At 38.2% G+C, this 23,496-nt stretch overlaps 1 protein-coding gene across 1 annotated transcript in view; it reads right to left on the bottom strand.

Annotated features, from left to right (window-relative positions):
* Nucleotides 1-23,496, bottom strand: part of LOC128739556 (uncharacterized) — a 40,499-nt gene that overhangs the window by 9,984 nt on the left and 7,019 nt on the right. The window contains exon 4 of the mRNA XM_053835049.1: nucleotides 689-776. Within this exon, the coding sequence (XP_053691024.1) occupies nucleotides 689-776 (88 nt within the window). The remainder of the gene's footprint in view (nucleotides 1-688; nucleotides 777-23,496) is intronic.

Below are 23,496 nucleotides of genomic sequence, written 5' to 3'. Positions count from 1 at the left end.
TAAAATTATTTTTAAATTTATTTCAAGAGTTTTTTAAACGCTACATATTTTTCTAATTATGCAATCATTTATCGCATAGATTTCTTCTTTAGATTCAATAAACAACTTTGCTTACCTCCCCAAGCTATATTCACTGTTAGTGCTAAAATAAAGATGCTGGCAATTAATGCCATATTAGCTGATGTTGCTTCCTGCGTGGCAATGTGCCAACTGTCAGAACAATGCTCTACTGGGCAAGTCAGAACCACGGCTGATCCCATTGAACCAGTGTTATTGATAAGGTAGGATTAGTAGCTTTCGGTACAGGGCGGGAATTCCTTAGCATAATTTACTGATATGGGGCACTGTACTGAATCATCGCCGGAGCACCTAATTTATAGTCAGCTGTTTGCTCTTTAATGATGTTGGTATAGTAGGTTGCTTCATTTCTGCCGAAAAGGATATTTCGGTTTTTTAGGACGAGAAGAAATGTGCAATTTTACGTGCATTCGAAAATTATACTAAGGATAAAAGCATTCAGTGTGGTTTGCCACCTTATTCATGACGGGAAAACCCTGATGCGTCAAGGTTTACTATCTGCCAAAGGTTATGGGTCAGCACGGACTATCATCGGTGCGCGCGCCGCCAAAGGCGAATATGTTTATCGTTTGCCGCTGCCAACCGAAAACATCGACTCCTTTATGCTCACCTTCGGTGCCGTTCGTCGACGTCTGCTCGCTACCGTTATCTTCCGGAATTCCCATCCGTTGGATCCGCATTCGCAGGTCAGGTTCTATCTATCGGATTTTAGTTTGTTTAAATAAGAACGTCTCGGGTAGAAGCAAAATTGAGGAGCAACGATCATCTGCCTATAAGCTGCTTTCCTGTATTCCATTCTGCAGACTGAGACCGTTAGTGGGGTCTTTCGTTGGCGAGTATTAAGCAGCGTCAGTTACTAGACAAGTTCCGGGAGTACAACTTGCAGACTCATCATCTGTTTTTGGACTCAGTCAGACGAAATAAGCGGTGGCAGTTAATGCCTAGAACATGGACGCATGGTCAGCTGGTGTTCGAGGGGATCGGAGAACGGCAGCCCAGGGCAGGCCCAGCGGCAGGACCAATAGTACTGGAGGACCAGAATGCGTTCGGCGCAGGATCGATGACGTTTTTCTTTTAGTGTAGAAGTTTTTATTTCTGTTTGAAAGTATTTTTCTCTTGCATAACCTTAGATTAACTTCTTGTGCATAATGTGGCACTGAGAGTGGCTCAAGCATCCAAGCATTAGCATTTCTTGACTAAAAAGGTGTTTAAACTTTTGTCAGAACATGCTTCTTATCCAGGAAATACTAATTTTGTGTTTTAGTTAAGTAGATAATTCGCGTATTTGGTTGAAATTTTTGTTTCATTTGAATGAGGGCCCCTCCTTCCACAGGGGAAGGGGTCTCGAATTACCATGCACGCATTTCTAGCCTCAAATCATCATAATAACATTCTCTGGCCCCGAAAATCCCTACACACGGACAGACAGATTGACATACAGACAGACAGACAGACATTTATTTGGGAAGGGAGGCTATATATCTGTTTGAGGGTGTGAAATTTTGTCGAAGTGGTGATTTGTTGTTCTGCCGATATTAAAACTTGTTTTAAAGATCGTTCCAACAAAAATATTAAAAAATATTAGCTCAAGTTTCTGTTTGTATCAACGCTTGTTTTAAATTTGATAAGAAAACTTCCGACACATAAAGCATTCTACAATCTCGTTCTGTTGTTTAAACCACTTTAGCTTTTTTGTTTTAATTATAAGTTACTGGCTGACCCGAAAAACTTCGTATTACCACAAATTAACCTGTGTTGTACATAAATCATGAATCTCGAGTGATCTTGGTCACAATCTTGAGTTTTGCAAGTTTCTGAGGAGTTCAACCTTAGATGATTCATTTTGGCAGTTACGTAACTATGAAAGCATCCCAGGTAACCAATAAGCATCACCAATGCTATTCAAATGTAGGCCAATAAGCATTTAAGTCGCCTTAAATGCTATTTAAATGCTATTTTGGCAAAATATACCGCTACTTTAGTGATAACCTTCTTATAGTGCTGACAATGCTAATTTACAGCTAATTACCGACACGAAGAATTTGAATACAATTTTGGATGCCAATTTACAACACCTATGCAGTCAAAAAGCTAATATACAACAACGTGCAGTATAAAATGCCAGATACGCTGATTTGCTACTTATGGTAATGCTTACTAGTTACCAGGAATGGGTAGTTTAATATACAAATTTGCAATTTTTCCTCACAGTAAAGTAGAAAACAACTCCCCTGTCTCCTCATTCCATAGCCAGAAAGCGGATAGTAATATTCGCCATGATTGTACAACATTTCGCCGAATATCATTTTGCGAAAAACCTTAAGCGGAATGTACCATTTCACGGAAAACTTTTTTGTGGAAAGTGCTATTTCGCGATCCTCTCCTTACTCGCTGTCTCTCGTTCCAGGAAACCCAGGTAGACCTAGGAAAATAAATAAACCTAGACAGTAGTGATTTCTGCGGGGAGTTGCCTCCCCCCAGTGGCTGGCGCTTCCTACGGCGGGTCACCGGCAACACTCGCGACAGTCTCGTCCTGAATGATCTAGTGTTACTATAGATAGCTTTTGTGGTCTTGTTATTGACTAATGTTTTATGGAAGAGTCTCGAATTTCTCGTGTTCGATTAGTTTTTGAGTTTCGCAAAAATTTCTGTTTTATTTGTATGAGAATCCATATCCCCCTACAACAGGGGTGAGAGGTCTTTAACTATCATAAAATAAATTCAAGGTTCAAAAATCTCCCACATGCCAAATTTGGTTCCATTTGCTTGATTAGTACTCAAATTATAAGGAAATTTGTATTTCATTTGTATGGGAGCCCCCCTCTTAAAAGGGGAAGCGATCGTAATTCACAATAAAAAAAATTCTGCCATCTAAAACTCCCACATACCAAATTTGGTTCCAATTGCTTGATTAGTTCTTGAGATAAGAGGAAATTTCCATTTCATTTGTATGAAAGCCCACCCTCTTAAAGGGGAGATGGGTCATAACTCGCTTTCTACAGAGGAGAGGGGTCTCAATTTACCATAGAAAAAAATCTTGCCTCCAAAACCACTTATATGTCAAATTTGGTTCCATTTGCTTGATTAGTTCTCGAGTTATGAGGAAATTTGTTTTTCATTTGTATAGGAGCCCCCCCTGTTAAAGTGGGGAGGGGTCCTAATTCATCACAGAAAAAATTTTTGCCCTCGAAAACTTTCACATGCCAAATTTGGTTCCATTTGCTTGATTAGTTGTCGTGTTATGAGGAAATTTGTATTTCTTTGGTACAGGAGCCCCCCTTCCTAAAGTGGGGAGGGGTCCCAATTCATCATAGAAAAAAATTTTGTCTCCAAAAACACCCACATGCCAAATCTGGTTCTATTTGCTTGATTAGTTCTCGAGTTATGAGGAAATTTGTATTTCATTTGTATAGGAGCCCCCCCTCCTAATGTGGGGAGGGGTCCCAATTTTCCACAGGAAATATTCTTGCTCTCGAAAACTTTCACATGCCAAATTTGGTTCCATTTGCTTGATTAGTTCTCGAGTTATGAGGAAATTTGTATTTCGTTTGTATAGGAGCCCCCCCTCTTAAAGTGGGGAGGAGTCCTAATTCACCATAGAAAATATTTTTGCCCTCGAAAACACCCACATGTCAAATTTTGTTCCATTTGCTTGATTAGTTCTCGAGTTATGAGGAAATTTGTATTTCATTTGTATAGGAGCCCCCTTCCTAAAGTGGGGAGGGGTCCCAATTCATCATAGAAAAAAAATGTTATCTCCAAAAACACCCACATGCCAAATTTGGTTCCATTTGCTTGATTAGTTCTCGAGTTATGAGGAAATTTGTATTTCATTTGTATGGAAGCCCCCCTCTTAGTGGGGGGAGGGGTCTCTAACCATCATTAAAACCTTTCCTGGCCCCAAAAACCTCTACATGCAAATTTTCACGCCGATTAGCTCAGTAGTTTTTGATTCTATAAAGAACATCCCGGCAGACAGACAGACAGACAAACAGACAGACAGACAGACAGAAATCCATTTTTATATTGAAGATTCCATTTACTCATGTTCTACAAAGGAGTAATTTAGGACCAATTCTTTTTCTTGTATATTTTAATAAAATTTTAATATACAAGGCTCATGGTCTGTCATTATACGCTAGTATTTTTAGAATATTCGTTTTTCCTTAGATATAGATATTGGGAGGCACACAAATATTATTCTTAGAATTTGCTTTAGATGGATCAATATAGAATTCACCACAACTTTATTAACTCTATTAAGCTCTATTAGCTCATAAAAAAATGTACACCAACGATTCGACGGCACAAACAATTGAAAACACGTTTCCATAAACTAGAACTTTCGGTAGCACCTAGCAAAAATGCATCAATTTCCAAACCATAACAAGTTTGGTTTCCCCAACGCAACGTTCTCGTTAGCATCCAACAGGCAGAAAAGCAGGAAAAACTTTCCAAAACTTTCCAGTTTCAGTCTGCGGTGTCACATATTTGAAATATTAAACAGTAGATTGCTCGTGTTCTAGTCCTAACAAAGTTTGAAGCAGGGAGTGCTGGTCACATGGTCAATGGCACGCAAAGTTTTCCCTCTGAATGCGCCGATGTAGGTACGGTCGTACAGCCATTCGAATAACTCGTTGCATTAAAGTGCATTCTGCAGGCGCATTCTGCCACTATCTGGCTGTGTAATAAAAACATGTTCCGAGCCCTTTGCACGGAAAAAAAAACTTTCAACAGGTTTATTACTGTCGGTTCGTTTGCAGTTTAAAGTTGAAGGGCTGTTAAAGTTTTCCAATTGCAATAAAACCGATGCGATGCCCAATGCGTCGAGAGGAAAAAAACAATTACCATGCGAAATCAAAGCATCAGCTTTTAACCGGTTCCGGTTCGCATTTTCCCCATGGGAAATGGTGCTATCGATTCCGAATTCAATTCGCTTCGAATGCAAACAAACAGTAACAAACACGGACCGTCGAAGTTTGCACTCATCCAAACAAAAAATGACTTGGGCTGAAATAAAAAAAAGCCGGTTGATGGGAGTGTCGGGCGATCATCTACAAACAGTCTGGAAAATAAATAATATTTTTTTTTCGTAAACCTCAACCCACCATGGTCAAAACAGCAATGATGAGGCGTTGTCGTGTCGTGAGTCGGGTGTAAAACCGGTGCTTTCCAGCCACGAAAATCACCATCAGTTGAAGGCTTTCTCTGGTCCGGCCAGTAGTGGTCACTGCACTGGCAGTAAATTTAAAACCTCGTTGTAATTCAACACCCTACAGCGAACAAATGATGAACTGCAGGCTCAACCGGCGTTCAGTTTTTACTACCCCGAGTGGAAAGTCATTGCTGTGGAAAATCTTTTATTTATTTCGTTTCCGGGAAATCATGTTTCACCCACTCACTGACGGTAAACGACAACGGGCACAAGTTTCATTACACACACACACACATATGGTGGTATTTTTTTTTCAAAACAATATGGATTGTTTTCATTCACGGTTGAACCGTTCTCCGCAACAACGCATTCGAGTGTGACTATTCATCGGAATTAATTACTTTGCTGCATATTGATGATCATTCATGACGTTCGTTCTGCGTGCGACCGGACTGAGTCCGCGTACCTATTTGCAAACCCAAACACACACACACACATACAAACTGCGCTGGGTTGTATTTGTTCACTCCGGAACTGGATGGAAATTAGATTACTTACTATGGGCGGAAAAAATTGTATTTCGTTATTATTTCCAATTTAGATTCACAACGTAAAAAGACTGATTGGACATATGTTCAATTAATAACGGAGATATTGATGTTTTTTTAGGAAGCGAATTCATTTTCAATTCACTGACATCGTAATAAAAGAAGTTTCCGAATACACGTTTTCAGTAACAATTGCATATTTATCAGAATTGGTTCAACAATTGCAAATCAACCGGATGAAATATTATTTATCGTCCTCATATTTAAGTTGGAAATGGATTGATGGGGCCATTGAACTGGCATTGATAGCTTTTTATTCCCTAAAATTACGGTTTTTATGCGGTGCTTGAAAAACTGGACTTAAAACTGAAAACGGCAGGGCCGATTTTCATCAATTATTGAAATAAGCTTAGTGAGAATCGACAAACTTGTGACTTTGTGGGCATTTGCATTAAATAAATTATTGGGATCAACGTTTCGCAGTGACCAGCGTTAATCGGCAGAATCAGGGCCGGCGCTTCCCTCAAGCAAAACAAGCAGTCACGGGTAGCAGGCTGCTCACGAGTTGTTTGCTTCGTGAGTGGTTATGCAGAAAGACGCTACGAGACTGTGCGCGTTTGCGAGTGTGTAGGTAGTGAAATGTCTGCACACAGCAACGCCGGCTGTTTTTCGTTTATTCTAGGGACGCCATTTTGAGAATTTGCGTGGAGCGACAAATTGGCTAGCGCCGGCCTTGGCCAGAATAGGTTGAAACACCGTCAGATCAATGATCATCGTGTGCTATGTCGTAGGTTTTCAAGACTATCGTGAACAAGACAGTATTTGCCGCTTATCGGAATTATACTAGTACAAAACAACACGAAACTTTTTTGTCAGTTCATTGAAAGATACGATGAATTCTGACTTAAAAGCCGTACTCGCTAACTGTAAACCATAAAATGCTTTTCTATAAGCCGAATAAAATTGGCTGTACTGACAGGATCGCCAAGTGGCTGTGGTCATATCTCGTTGGTAGGCAACGCACGGATTGCGTGGTATTTAGTCTACCATGAAACTATAAATAAGTTTTCCCATTCATAAACTAAAACAAAACAGCACAAGATTGTCGACTCTTTAATGTTTCTGCAATGCTAGCGATATTACCTATTACCTTCATATGCATATACACATTTCGATGCGATCATCAACACTTCATTACAATAATATTACCAGACGATGGAAACTAATGCGGAAGTGTAGTGTGGAAGTTGATAGCATTTTGTTGCTGAATGTAAAACAAGTTTGTCAGTTTAGGTTCGTTAGATTTCGTCGTAAAAAAGACGTTAAGGAAACGTCGAAATGTCGTCAAGAAAACATCAAGAAGTCGTAAAGAAATCGGCAACCAGTTGTCAAGAAAAAATCAAGAAGTCGTTAACAAATTTTCGATAAGTCGTCAAAAGTCTTAAAAAATCGTAAAATTGTCACCAAGAAACTCTCTCAATTTATTAAAAGTCGTCAAACAGTCATCAAAACACCGACTTCTTTGGCAAGAAATCTTAAGCAAATCGCTAAAAAGTCGTCAGTAAGCCGTCAGGAAACCACCAAGAAATCATTAATTATGTTATATTTATATATTTACTGGCTGACCCGACAAACTCCGTATTGCTAAAAATTAAACTGTGTTGTACATAAATCGTGAATCTCGGATGACCTTTGTCACAATGTCGAGTTTTGCAAGTTCCTGGGGAGTTCATGGGTGTTTCAATATACAAATTTTCCTCACAGTAAAGTAGAAAACAACTCCCCCAATTGCTTAGCCTGATAAAATAAAGCGGATAGCATTTAAATATTCGCCATCATTACAAACCCCATTTCGCCGAATATCATTTTGTGGAACACCAATTCTCGGTTGAGCATAACGCGGAATATAGGGTTTCGCAGAATAGCATTTCGCAAAAAACCTTAGGCGGAATGTACCATTTCACGGAAAATCTTTTTGTAAAAAGTACCATTTCGCAGAGGTGACCCAACTGAAAGAAAGTAATAGAGGTCAGTAGATCTAGGAAAATAAATAAACCTAGATAGAGGTGATTTCTACGGGGGGTTGCCCCCCGCAGTGACCGGCGCTTCCGACGGCAGGTCGCCGGCAACACTCGCGGCCTGTGACACGGTCTCGCGCTGAAATATCTAATGTTACTATTGATAGTTTTCGGTGGTCTTGTTATTGATTAATGTTTTATGAAAGAGTCCAAAATTTCTCGAGTTCGATTAGTTTTTGAGTTACGCAAAAATTTCTGTTTTATTTGTATGAGAGTCCTTACCCTTACCACAGGGATGAGGGGTCTCAAACCATCATTTAAAAAATTCCTGCCTCCAAAACCCCCCACATGCCAAATTTGGTTCCATTTGCTTGATTAGTTCTCTAGTTATGAGGAAATTTGTATTTCATTTGTCTAGTCCCCCCCCCTCCTAAAAAGGTAAGGGGTCGTAATTCATCATAGAAAAAATTCATGCCTCCAAAAATACCCACATGCCAAATATGGTTCCATTTGCTTAATTAGTTTTCGAGTTGAGGAAATTTGTATTTTATTTGTATAGGAGCCCCCCCCTCCTATAGTGGGGAGGGGTCTCAATTCACCGTAGAAAAAATTCTTGTCTCCAAAAACACCCACATGTAAAATTTTGTTTCATTTGCTTGATTAGTACTCGCGTTATGCAGAAATTTGTGTTTCATTTGTGTGGGAGCCCCCCCCCCTCTTAGTGCGAGGAGGGGTCTCTAACCATCATAACAACCTTCCTTGGCCCCAACAACCTCTATATGCAAATTTTCACGGTTTAGTAGTTTTCAATTCTATAGGGAACATTCGGGCAGACAGACAGAAATCCATTTTTATAGGTATAGATTTGTATGGGAGCCCCCCCTCTTAGTAGGGAGAGGGATCTCTAACCATCATAAGAACCTTCCCTGGCCACAAAAACCCCTACATGCAAATTTTTACGCCAATCGGTTCAGTAGTTTTCGATTCTATAAGGAACATAGGACCGACAGAAATCCATTTTTATAGGCATAGATTTGTATGGGAGCCCCCCCCCCCAATATTAGTGGGGGGAGGGGTCTTTTGCCATCGAGTGAACATTCCCTGGCCCCAAAAACCCCTACATGCAAATTTTCACGCCGATCGGTTCAGTAGTTTTCGGTTCTATAAGGAACATAGGGACAGACAGACAGACAGACAGAAATCCATTTTTATAGGTATAGATTGTGAAATCTTTAAGGTATCATCATGAACTTGTTAAGAAGTCGTTAAGACGATGTCAAAAATACGTCAAGAAGATGTCAAGAAAACGTCTAAAAATCAATAAGAAGTCGTAATGAAGTTGTCAGCAAACCACCAAGAAGTTGTCAAGAAGTCGACAGTAAGTCGTCAATAAATTTCCAAAAAGTCATCAGAAATTTTTAAGCAGTTGTCTAGAAGTCGTCAAAAAGTCATCAAGAAGACGTCAAAATGCCGTCAAGAAATCGACAAGAAGTCATAAAGCGATCGTCAAGCTCGTCAAGAAATCATCAAAAAGTAGTCTGGAAATCATTAGTCATCAACAAATTTTTAGAAAATTTCCAGAAGTACAAAAAAAAGTCGTTAAGAGGTCATCAAAAAATTGTCCAAAAATCATGAAGACATCATTGATAAACTGTCAAGAAGTCATAAAGATGTCAAAAAATCGTCAGGTCATCGCCAAGAAATCGCTAGGAAGTCGTAAAGAAATTGCCAAAAGACGTCAACAATTGTTAAGTAATCGTCCGGAAGTCATCGAAAAATCTTTAAGGTGAAATGAGTCGTCATTAGTTTTGTGAATTTGAAAAGCAGTCATTTTGTTTGAACTAAAAAATCTGTTCATGAAAATATATTCTCTGTGTTCAGATTGGCAAGAAGAATAACTTATTTTTGAAAACAGAGCCTCTGTCATGCGCCCAAAAACTGCTTCCGAAATTGGGCTTTCCGACGAAAAGTTAATGACTGCTAATTTCCCGTTAACAAGTCATCAAGAAGTCATCAAGAAGTTGTCAGGAAGTAATCGAGAAGCCGTCGAGAAATCGCCAAGAAGTCGTCAAAAAAGCTTTCAAGTAGTCATTAAAAAGTCGTCAAGAAGTATTAAGGAAATCATCAAAAATTGTCAGAAAATCGTTAAAGAATCATCAATAATTGACGTCAAGATGTTACCAAAAAACCGCCACAAAGTTGTCATGGAGTCGCCGAGAAATCGTCAATAAATCGTCGAGAAGTCGTCAAGAAGTTTGGAAGAAGTAATCGATAAGTCGTCAATAACTTATCAAAAAGTCGTCAAGAAATCGCCAGTTTATTTCCAAAATCGGCAAGTAGATGACAGGAAGTCATTAGGAAGTCGTCAAAAAATCATCAGAAACTTTCAAGCAATCGGTAAGAAGTTTTAGGGAATCTTCAAAAATTGTCAGGAAGTCGTCAAGAAAACATCAAGAAGTCGTTAAGAAATCGTCCAGAAACCGGCAAAGAGTCGCCAAAAAGTTATCAATAAATCATTGAGGAGTCGTCAAGAAATAGTCGAGAAGCCGTCAAGCTGTCAAAAAATTATTGAAAAATTAGAAAAGAAAGAAATTATCGCGAAATCGTCAAGAAATCGCCATGATGATGTCAAAAGTTGTTAAGTAATCGTCAAAAGGTCATCGAAAAGACTTTAAAAAGTCAACAAGAAGTCTTCAATAAGTCATCAAGAAGTCGTCACGTAATCGACCAAAAGTCGTCGAGATGTCATCAAGAACCTTCCAAGCAGTCGCCAACACGTCGCCAAGAAGACATCAAATAGTCCTTAAGAAGTCGTCAAGAATCCATTGAAAATCCCTTAAGAAATTGGTAAGCCGTCAAAAAGTTGTCCTGAAAGCGTTATTTTTAGTTACCTTTAGTCAGCTTGTACAGCTTAAGTCATTTGTGACTTCTGCGGAATTGGGATTTGAACCCGAGTCCTCGGCGTGAGAGCTAACCACTACATCGTAATTGACCCCATGTCAAAAACTAGTCAAGAAGCCGTGAATATATCGCCTACAAGCAAAATCCTTAACATTCCAGTTAACCAGTTAACAATCGTTTCAAACAAGTTACCTAAAGTTGACTAATGTTGCAAATCACATAAAAAATTTCAAAATGCGGTATCATCGACAATCACCAGAAGAAGTATGATAGTGGCCTAATCAAACTCTTAGGCAAACTACAATCTCTAAAAAACAGATAAAACTGATTTACAGAGCACGGGTATTTAGGAAATTTAAACTTGTCTTCTCTTGTCAAATTTACAGGAATGTTTCAAAACATTTCTTACAATATAGTAAATTAAAAATTTGCGTGACACACATTTGCAAAATGTCAAGCTTTTTCGAATTGAACATGCATTCGTAGTTTTACTTACGTGAGTTGCTCGTTCGTGCCGCTAGGCACAGACCTTCATACTAGTTTCCGTCAATCATTCTCAAAAGTCGAACGATTATCTATGATAACCTATTAAACCTGCCAAGTTAGTCTGCAAAAAGGGCAGCGAAATGCTATAAATGCTGCCACAGGGTTTGCAACGGGTTCTTTTCTACGAAAACACTAAATAGTAAGAGGGCACTTTTCTACTCAAACTGTTGGCAAAAGCATACCTACGTCAAACGTTACGTCGGGCAGCAATAGCAGCAGCGAGCGGCTTCAAGAGGAAGATTCAATACCGACGAGAAGGGTGTACAATAGTCACAGTAAAAAAACGCGAAAATGTTTAGGAGCGAGAGGAAGAAAAACAAAATAAAAAGTGCTGATTTCCGTTTGCAAGGGCCTTCGTAACTAAAACCGTCCTTTTCAGGGCAACGAGGAGCATTCCAAAGGGCCCTTTTTAGATCCACTACAGTATTTCATGAGGCTTTGATTGAAACTTATTTCTGACCCAATCGAAATAAAATTTCCTACAGTAAATGACTTGAATAATATGTGATTATCTTTATGAAATGATGAACACACATATACAGCAATCCTTCGAATAAGACGGTTCCGAATAACAATGTTTCCAATAAAGACAGTTTTGAGTGATTCCGTTAAGGCGGTCGCACATTCCTATTGGAGTCTACGGAGCATATCACTCATCGCATCACCTATCACTCCACGGATCATACTCATTCTTGCGACGACTCCGGATCCAGTTGAAGCTCTAGGATCTTCGGGAATTGTTTCTGACTCTACGAGCACACCACCACTCCACTCTCGGCCGATCCGATGCTGGGACGCAACGTTTCTAGCATCAAGGGGGCTCCTGTTCCTCCTGCCAGTCGAGCTCTTGCTGCCAGCGCACATCAGTCGTCTCGGGCCTCTCGGGCAGCTGTACGGAACGAAGCCTCCAACATGGAAACCCTGGCAAATGTGATTATTTATTTCCTGTGACCGAAGCGTCTCTTCACACATCGATCTCTCCATCAATCGTGACCCGCTTGACATAGCATACCATCAGAGCCGTAGTGTGACATTGTGGCACCCTTGGCGGAAACCCAATTTGGCACCCCCTCGTTTCCTAAATCAGTGTTCTTTCCAGGTTTATCATTTTTTCGTATTAGCTCCTTATCCAATAGTTTGCTGCACTTAACCCATGTATTGGAAAAGCGGACTAATTTCGGAAGGCGAAGAAAAAACACAAAGGATAATAACAATGACACAAATTTTCCTTAAATCCAATAAATCCAACGTTTCAAGCCTTCTACATATAAAAATGCTTCGACGCCCTACCAGGTGGATTCACAGCGTTTCACCGGAACCATCGCTATGGCCTATCCAGAGATAGACTTCGGCATATTATTCAACTCTTTCGTGGCCTTCACCATGTACAACTTCTTTGCTACGGGCGCTGGCAGTACGAACAAAGCATCGAGCGTAGTTCTTTGACTGTCTTCGCCATGGCTGCTGCATGCATAGCCGAGCAGGAGCGAATAGCAAAATAATAACAAAATGTGTTATTGGAAATCGAATAACTCATATCAAAATTTGGTCTTGCTTTGGCTGACATAGTTGGTAAAATAACAAAAAATAATATCAAAATGTTACTCCTTTAAGGTCAAAAGAATAACTACTTGTGTTATTTGAATAACAAAGCAATAACAAGACTGTATTCAGAGTTTAGAATAACATATTTTAGTATTATTAAGGTATTGAATAACAAATGCAGTAGTATATGAGATATTAAAAAATCATTTTATAAAATATTTATAATCTAAAATCTCTTTAATCAATAAAAAAAATTGTATGAAATATATCGAATATCATTTTAAGGCCAAAATAAGACATGATAACAAAATCAGTTATTAAACTCATCTTACAACCACTGTTTTATATATCTACTCAATAACAAAATGTGTTATCAATGTATCTCCATATCTATTCAATAACAAAATATACCATTATAACAAAGTTTGATATTGTTTTTATATTATTTTGCTCTTCGCTCCTGCTCGGGTATCAACTAATAACGTGGAATGAAAATAACTAAAATCAGTCGATTTTAAGTGATTGCTAATGCTTTATTGAAATGCAAGCCCTACGCACGCTACGACGCTGCATGCCATTGTTGGCAGCTCACCGCATCTCTACCGACTTCTGAGGCAATTTCGGTATTATCGTAGCCCTCGACCTACCTACGTAATCAAGTCATTCCAGCCATCGAACTACAGTATTCCCTATCCTGGGTGTGGGTGTACGGAACGGGGCTCCCAGAATTTCAAACCGGGCAAGTGCAACAACTCCTACAACAATACTTTCGATTATGCAGTCCCCTGTATCATGAATGATCCTGGTCTGTGCCTGACCTACAGCAGAACTCTGATCCACTGTTGATTTACTACCAGAACGTGCGCGGACTTGGGACCAAAATTAATGACTTTTTATTGCGAACTTCGATATAATAGTTTTAACGGAAACCTACCTTAAGGAGAGGATACATTCGCAACAACTTTTCGGGAGCGCCTTTGAAAGTGATCTCAACCATCAGAACAGCAGAATATGTCGCGGCGGTGGTGTGTACAAAATAGACTAGTAAAATAGTGGAAAATTGTCTCACTACGTGACGCTAGCGTGCAAGTAATATTCTTGAACAGGCTGTGTCTTGTGTTGTGGACTATCTAGAAAGTTGTAGTCTTCGGGCCGGCTGCTCAAGTGATTGTCACCTCCAAGATGGTCTGGAGAACAGTTCAGATTTTTTGAAGGGTCGGTGCAAATGTATATGCGACCTTGTTGCATTTACACTAACGTTGTACGTTGAGAAAATTCTGAACTCCTTTCTGCACAATATTCAATGTGACAGTCATGTGAACAAACTTCCTGAAGACCGCAACTTTCTAGATAATCAGAAGCATGAGATACAACCTGTACAAAAATAGCACAATTTAGTGAGAGTATTTTCTATTCCATCTGCAGGACTGCTGTAATTCAAAAAACTTTACCATAGAAATTAAAAACTAAGGAATTTTGACATATAGCGTACAAAAGATGGTAAAGTGTAAAAAGAGTAAAGAGTAAAAAGAGTAAAGAGTAAAAAGATTAAAGAGTAAAAAGAGTAATGAGTAAAAAGAGTAAAGAGTAAAAAGAGTAAAGAGTAAAAAGAGTAAAGAGTAAAAAGAGTAAAGAGTAAAAAGAGTAAAGAGTAAAAAGAGTAAAGAGTAAAAAGATTAAAGAGTAAAAAGAGTAATGAGTAAAAAGAGTAAAGAGTAAAAAGAGTAAAGAGTAAAAAGAGTAAAGAGTAAAAAGAGTAAAGAGTAAAAAGAGTAAAGAGTAAAAAGAGTAAAGAGTAAAAAGAGTAAAGAGTAAAAAGAGTAAAGAGTAAAAAGAGTAAAGAGTAAAAAGAGTAAAGAGTAAAAAGAGTAAAGAGTAAAAAGAGTAAAGAGTAAAAAGAGTAAAGAGTAAAAAGAGTAAAGAGTAAAAAGAGTAAAGAGTAAAAAGAGTAAAGAGTAAAAAGAGTAAAGAGTAAAAAGAGTAAAGAGTAAAAAGAGTAAAGAGTAAAAAGAGTAAAGAGTACAGCTTAAAGAGTAAAGAGTAAAAAGAGTAAAGAGTAAAAAGAGTAAAGAGTAAAAAGAGTAAAGAGTAAAAAGAGTAAAGAGTAAAAAGAGTAAAGAGTAAAAAGAGTAAAGAGTAAAGAGTAAAGAGTAAAGAGTAAAGAGTAAAGAGTAAAGAGTAAAGAGTAAAGAGTAAAGAGTAAAGAGTAAAGAGTAAAGAGTAAAGAGTAAAGAGTAAAGAGTAAAGAGTAAAGAGTAAAGAGTAAAGAGTAAAGAGTAAAGAGTAAAGAGTAAAGAGTAAAGAGTAAAGAGTAAAGAGTAAAGAGTAAAGAGTAAAGAGTAAAGAGTAAAGAGTAAAGAGTAAAGAGTAAAGAGTAAAGAGTAAAGAGTAAAGAGTAAAGAGTAAAGAGTAAAGAGTAAAGAGTAAAGAGTAAAGAGTAAAGAGTAAAGAGTAAAGAGTAAAGAGTAAAGAGTAAAGAGTAAAGAGTAAAGAGTAAAAAGAGTAAAGAGTAAAAAGAGTAAAGAGTAAAAAGAGTAAAGAGTAAAAAGAGTAAAAAGAGTAAAGAGTAAAAAGAGTAAAGAGTAAAAAGAGTAAAGAGTAAAGAGTAAAGAGTAAAGAGTAAAGAGTAAAGAGTAAAGAGTATAGAATACAAATCGACAATTATTAAGGTTATATAACTGGGGTACGCCAATACAGTCACCGTAAATATTTTTAGCAAATACTGTTCAACATTTTTTCATGTTTTTCATGTACATGTCTGCCACTAGTGACAACATATTTTCAACTTTTCGCTTTAATAGAAAACGTCAACGATATAAATCTGTTTTCCTTTACATTTATGCCCAACGAGTGATTGTTTTTATGACGGAAGGGTAGAACCCAATTTTAAAACAAAATGGCTTTTTAATTCTAATAAAATGCTTTTTGCAATCTAAGGGCGATTCAGATCGACATCACAAGTAGCCAGCAAATTGAATCGATGTGAACTACGTCTCATTCATTGCTAGAAACAAGCATATCAAGACAAAAAGCATTCAATACTAAATCTATAACATTGTTCGAGGACCGGGCGACGGAAACCCAAAACGAAATTGTTCGAGAACCATTTGCTCTATTCGATCGACTCTAATTTAGATTAGAGGTAGTCAGGATATGCGTGTTTGTCCGGCATCATTTGCTAACAAACTGAACGTCTGTCGGCTAACCGAAAAGCGTTTTTGCTGGCAAGCAAAACCCAGTTGACACATAAAGCGTACAAGAAAAATCAAAACGAGAAGGCTTTCTCATTTTTTCCAACCTCTTCACAGCAAAGCATTTTCGTTACGGTGTCCTTGCAACCGAGGTCGACGATTGTCTGCGTTGGATAAGCGAACCAGCCTAAACATAAACAAAACTAAATTCGAAGCCCATTAAGAAATGTTTTCATTTCACAAACAGGCTATAGCACTGGTCAAGCTGTGCCAGACCCATCATTTAGTTTAGTGTTTCGTTTGGGTTGCGTCCATTTGCGCCAGCTAGATTGAGATTGAACGGCCGGAGATTGAGCAGGTGGTTTTCTCCAATCACGTGGCAAGTGGTTTTTGTATGACCTCCTCGGAAGTCAACTCATCGGACTTGAATAATGAGATTTTGCGGTTCTGCATGATAAATCTTATCACTAGGTATAGACTCTGTACTCAGAAAAGACAATTTTACCATTTGATGTACGATGAATAATTGTGTTGTTTTAGACGGGCAGGATGTATTGTCCAGTTGATCTCAATCTTTACAGGTTGGGAAATTTGAAATGGCTACGTATTAATGACGCTGATTGCCATTATTTTAATTTGTTATTGGAATTGTTTTAACAAATTGCTACCATATAACTCTCGGCCTGAGCGAAGGTTTTCTAATAACTAAATTCCACAAACGTGCTTCCATATTACGCCATCATTCTTCCCCGAAAACAATGAAACCAAAATGTACATCATCCCATGTGCGTAATTCGCGTAGGTACAGACCCTTTCGGCGGATTCGACGAACACTGGCTTGTTGCTGTAGATTACCCCATCTATCCAGAAACGATATTATTTCTAATCCCGTCAGTCAACAACGGCGGTTAAGGTTTTTTTTTGCTCCACCACAGAAATGGACGGTAAAGTCTTCTCCCTCAATGGAATCGATTCCTCGAAAGAAACGGAGCAAAATTGGGATTAATGTTTAATAAGCGGTTTTATTAGCGACCCATACCGGCTCGTTTGCTAGACTGGCTCGGCGGGAACTTTTCGGCCGACACGAAGAGAAAAAAAAGGTCCGAGTGCGCCGACAAGTTTCCCACGGCAGCCAGCAGCAGCGGTGCCCGCTGTCAAAAGTTGAAAAATTGTACCAATATTTACTCATGGGCTCGCACCGAAACACCTCCAGCTTTCGGGCGGTAGAATAGGTGCCGGAAATTGGTTTTCGTACAGCTTTACTTCAGTTTGCGGGGAGGATGACAACTAATTCCGACGATGTAGGGAGAAGGGCTGTGCAACGTTTGGTCTTATTCCTGGCAAAACCAATAATATTTGAACATCATTTTGTTTTACCAAAAGCTTGATCTTAAAAGCAAATTTCGAAGTATTTCATGTAAAAATTTACAACAATTTCAGTTGCACGTTGACAGGCATGCAACTTAATATGAAACCGTCAAAAATCACTAACTGACAAATATTCAAGTGGATATCATCAATTAAAAAGAAATTTTGGGAGAATGCCATCGAATTTGTTCTAATGCCTGTTCAAGACAGCGACTCCCCGTAAAGAAACGGTAATTCGGTTGATCTCAAGTTAAAAAGTGTTTGCCTTTCAAACCGCTCATCGCGTACTAGCTCCATTCAGGAATGGATTTAATGGCTCTGCATTTGTTCCGTACGGTATAGTAGTTGATAACGTAGTCCCTTGGCTACCTTCCAAAACAGGATAAAGTGCCAAACACTTCATCAGATATATTGGTCGGCCTGCCAATGTCATGTCCGTAGCAATTTTGGCCTTTATATTCGCTGAAACTAGTGATAAAATAGAAAAATATCGATCTGCTCAAATTCAGTCGTGTTTTAAACGTAATTTATAGGCCAACACAATATATAAATAAAAATATCAGTACATGATATTGTACCTTGCAGCAACTTTACGAGTCCTACGCAAATCCGTTTTTTAATAATAATTATCCTGTGCTTACTAAATACACTGAAACTATGCTTGTCAAGCAAGGAGGGGTGCATTGGGCAAGCAATAACGAAAAACTGATTGTTCAAATTGCTAAACTGCAAACATGTGTGGTAAACGCAGAAAATAACCACGCTAATAATTTTCGCTTGGAACTCTAAATAGGTGGAAACTCCGTAATATTGTTTTACTTTTATTTTTAAGGTTTTATGTAAAGCATTCAAACTGTGTAATTATACTGCAAAAGCTTTAAGAAACCTAGACTGATTCAAACATATGAGTTTCACGTCATTAGACTGCGTAATATCTTGTAATCGAGGAGACGTAAAATTCATTTTAAACATACTTGTAGAAAATGATTGGTTACATTTATTTTTATTTTACAACGATCGGTTCTGTTTTTAGTTTGGTAACCCATTAAAAAGAGACATTTTTAAATATACTTTCTGAATCTTAGTTCATTGCGCCTACCGGTTTTTTTTTTCTTAAAGGAAGTCAACCACCGACATTTATACATTATTCTTTACTCTTTACTCTTTACTCTTTACTCTTTACTCTTTACTCTTTACTCTTTACTCTTTACTCTTTACTCTTTACTCTTTACTCTTTACTCTTTACTCTTTACTCTTTACTCTTTACTCTTTACTCTTTACTCTTTACTCTTTACTCTTTACTCTTTACTCTTTACTCTTTACTCTTTACTCTTTACTCTTTACTCTTTACTCTTTACTCTTTACTCTTTACTCTTTACTCTTTACTCTTTACTCTTTACTCTTTACTCTTTACTCTTTACTCTTTACTCTTTACTCTTTACTCTTTACTCTTTACTCTTTACTCTTTACTCTTTACTCTTTACTCTTTACTCTTTACTCTTTACTCTTTACTCTTTACTCTTTACTCTTTACTCTTTACTCTTTACTCTTTACTCTTTACTCTTTACTCTTTACTCTTTACTCTTTACTCTTTACTCTTTACTCTTTACTCTTTACTCTTTACTCTTTACTCTTTACTCTTTACTCTTTACTCTTTACTCTTTACTCTTTACTCTTTACTCTTTACTCTTTACTCTTTACTCTTTACTCTTTACTCTTTACTCTTTACTCTTTACTCTTTACTCTTTACTCTTTACTCTTTACTCTTTACTCTTTACTCTTTACTCTTTACTCTTTACTCTTTACTCTTTACTCTTTACTCTTTATTGCACTCTCCCTTATTCTTGTACTGCAACCGTTCAGGTACGAAAATTACTTCTTTCCAGTCCATGAATCTGGGTCCATGAAAGCTGGGGAAAAATATATTTATAGAAAATTTCGAATAACTCAGAACTTCGAAATAAATGTAAAGTAAACTTGCAAAAACTTCAAGTAAACTTTCAATAAATTTTTAGAAAATCTCCAGAATATCAATAAAAATCTCCATTAATGATTCATTTGACCGTATAGCAGCGACCTTAAAAATCAAGTTTGACTTTTTGATGCTGTCCAATTCGGTTCCGTTCCATTTGAACATTTTCTGTTTTGTTTGCTTCCTTATTTCTAAGCTACAGCCAAGACCAGTTGCCAAAGGAAGAATGACCGGCAATTTCTGTGCTCATGGTGGCTTGTCCTCGTCGACTCAATAGTTGTAGAATGCTAATGCTGACGAATATTCGGTAGAGTTTCCCCAAATTGCTGGGATCATCGTTGACGTACGTACGTAAAGACGTAACATTTACCTGCGCTGCGAATTTGCGTCTGGAGATAAACGAATCAACTCGAACTGAAAGTCACTGTCATTGGGACTCACCTTAGGAAACCCTTGAAAGCTACCGCAGATTGTATTCCCGGAAATGCTTCTGGAGCAATCCAAGCACGGTGTTGTCGTGGATTCGCATAGATCATCAACGGTGGGTATCATAAATACTTCGGATTTTGAAATGGGAAAATCCTGACCGAAGGGACGTAACCAGTGCAGTGAGCACCAGAAAGAATCCCACTCGGACGCCATGGACAACTATATCGAAGAATTTCTATGGAAGATCGTCCAAAGACAGGCATTCGTAGAAGTAGTATTTATTCTCACTAAGTCTTTGGCACCATCTGAAAGAACTAAAGATGTTCGGCAGAATCGGTGCTGTCATCTACGCACCAACCGAGCTAAGTTTTCGGTGAATTCGTCTAAAAACTCTCCAATATCATTTCCTATTGTAGATTGGTTCTAGCGTCGATTTTATCCTGCCATCGGAGAAACTGGCATCAACGTGATTCACCAGATGTTGGAAATCTCAATACTGAGAGCGTTGGCCGAGAGGATCATGAGGAACTGGGTCTACTGCTTCACTGCTCTGCTTTGTCGAACACGCCTTCTTCGGGCTAGTCAATGCTTCGGATTTTCGAGTGCAATTAGATTTAAAATCACTGTTGAAATTAAACTAGAATTGGACTTGGAACTAGACTGGACACTAAAAACTATTATAAAGCTAATCGATAAATTTATATATGAAACTGATCGACGAAAATCGTAAGAGGCTTATTCATCAACCTTAAAAAAGTATTCGACACCATAAACCACGAAATCTTACTAAAAAAACTTATGCTTTACGGAGTAAGAGGAGTCGTTAAAGATCTGATGAAAAGCTATCTAACAAATCGAAAACAATTTGTGGGTATAAACGGTGTTCATAGTACTTTGCGCCCGATGAATATTGGAGCACCGCAAGGAAGCAATATAGGTCCTCTTCTATTTTTAATATTCATTCATTAATATTCATATATTGGTATATTGTAAATGATCGAGTCGAATCGGATTTATCAACTGTTGCTGAATTTTTCAACGGTAATCTTACTCTGCCTTGCATTAAATTTTGTTAGTAAGTGTCTACTAACAGGGGGCTCTAGATGTGAGTTTCAGGGTGTGGGGATCAGTGGAGCATCTTGAAAAAAAAATGTATTTGAAATTCGGCTTAAAATCAGGGTACAAATTTGACTTAAAATTGAATCTAAAATTGAAATCAAATTGGACATGAAAACTTAAACTTGGCTTAAAATCGGATGTGCATTTAAAGTGAAAATTGAACTTGACGTTGAACATAAATTACGTCGTCGTTTCTGTTCTGTTTTTTTTTGTTTTCCTGCTCCGTTTTTCCACTTTTTATTCCGGTTTTTCTCCGTTTTGCCCATACTTCCTTTCCGTTTTTCTTTTTGTCTCTGTTCCGTTAGGTGGTTTGCCGTCCTAAGACAAAGCCTGTTGAACAAAGTTTCTCCATGTAACTCGGTTGAGGGCTACCGCTCTCCAACTCCTCGGACACCGAGTACTCTTTGCCTGATCTCTTGCCAGATCTTAACCATCTTGCTCGCGGTGCTCCTGATCGTCTTGTTTCTGCCGGATTTGAGGCGAACACCATCTTTACAGGTGTAGTTGTTTCTTTTCCAACTTTTTTATCGTATTTTCCTGGTTTTCTGTCCTGTTAATTCTAATTTTCTTACCCGTTTTTTCGTTTTCTTTCTTTGTATTGCTTTTTAATTTATTTGTTCTTGTAGTTCTTCATCTTTTTCTGTCCAGTCTCCTCTTTTTTTAGTGTTACTTTGCCACTTTTTGTCACTTTTTCCTTTGTGCTCTTTTCCTTTTTTCTCCATCTGCCTTATTTTTCCTTTTTTACGTCTTTTTGTTGAGAGCAGCAAGACGCAGACTTTTAAATTTTCATAAATTCAATACAGTTCAAATTTTAAATCTATACCTATAAAGAAGGATTTCTGTCTGTCTGTCTGTCCGTATGTTCCTTATAGAATCAAAAACTACTGAACCAATCGGCATGAAAATATGCATGTAGAGGTTTTTGGGGCCAGGAAAGGTTTTAGTGATGGTTAGAAACCCCTCTCCCAACTAAGAGGGGGGGCTCCCATGCAAATGAAACACAAATTTCTGCATAACTCGACAACTAATCAAGCAAATAGAACAAAATTTGGCATGTGGGTGTTTTCGGTGACAAGAATTTATTCTATGGTAAATTGAGACCCCTCCCCTCTTTATAAGGGGAATTATAACTCCTCTCCTCTTTAAAAGGGGGGCTTCCATACAAATTTCCTCATAACTCGAGAACTAATCAAGCAAATGGAACCAAATTTGGCATGTGTAGGTTTTCGAGGGAGAGAATATTTTCTATAGTAAATTAGGACCCCTCCCCACTTTAAGAGGGGGGGCTCCTGTGCCAAAGAAACACAATTTTCCTCATAACTCGAGAAGAAATTAAGCAAATGGAACCAAATTTGGCATGTGGGTGTTTTTGGAGACAAAATTTTTTTCTATGATGAATTGGAATCCCTCCCCGTTTTAGGAGGAGGGGGATCCTATACACTTGAAATACAAATTTCCTTATAACTGAAGAACTAATCAAGCAAATGGAACAAAATTTGGCATGTGAAAGTTTTCGAGGGCAAGAATATTTTCTATGGTAAATAAGGACCCCTCCCCACTTTAAGAGGGGGGCTCCTATACAAACGAAATACAAATTTCCTCATAACTCGAGAACTAATCAAGCAAATGGAACCAAATTTGGCACGTGGGTGTTTTTGGAGATACAATTTTTTTCTATGATGAATTGGGACCCCTCCCCACTTTAGGAAGGAGGGGCTCCTATACAAATGAAATGCAAATTTCCTCATAACTCGAGAATTAATCAAGCAAATGGAACCAAATTTGGCATGTGAAAGTTTTCTAGGGCCAGCCACGTAGCCAGAAGGGGGGGGCCGGGGGCCCAATTTTGATTTTAACTGTTTTATATGCATATTTTTGCGTTTAGAACTACAATACGTTAAATGTATTGTGATGTATTATATTTATAAGCAGAAAGATATGTATATAATGCATTAGGAGCCAAGATAGGGCTCCTGGCCCCCACCTCTGGCTACGTGGCTGTCTAGGGCATGAATATTTTCTATGGTGAATTAGGACCCCTCCCAACTTTAAGAGGGGGGGCTCCTATACAAACGAAATACAAATTTCCTTATAACTTGAGAACTAATCAAGCAAATGGAACCAAATTTGGCATGTGGGAGATTTTTGCGAAACTCAAAAACTAATCGAACTCGAGAAATTCGAGACTCTTCCATAAAACATTAGTCAATACAAGACCACAAAAACTATCTATAGTAACACTAGATCATTCAGTACGAGACGGTCGGTAGTGTTGCCGGTGACCCGCCGTCGGAAGCGCCGCCCACTGGGGGGCTTGCAAAACTCGAGATTGTGACAAAGATCATCCGAGATTCATGATTTATGTACAACACAGGTTAATTTGTGGCAATACGAAGTTTGTCGGGTCAGCTAGTTTTATATATTGACAAACAAAAGAAAAAAATATTTCAAAAAATGTCTATGGGACAGATTATAATTTCTTTGTACCTTCAGTTTCAACCGTTCCATACACGCACACATACGCTCTTCTGCCGACAGAAATTATTTTTGTATGACTGTTCTTACGTTGGACAACGAGAGAGTCAGAGACAAGTAAAACAGAACGTTATATTTTACGGAGAAGGTG

Source organism: Sabethes cyaneus, chromosome 3 (genome assembly GCF_943734655.1).
Source record: "Sabethes cyaneus chromosome 3, idSabCyanKW18_F2, whole genome shotgun sequence".
Lineage (NCBI taxonomy): Eukaryota > Metazoa > Arthropoda > Insecta > Diptera > Culicidae > Sabethes > Sabethes cyaneus.
Note: the sequence above shows the minus strand (reverse complement) of the source record. Positions and strands in the feature narration are given on the sequence as shown.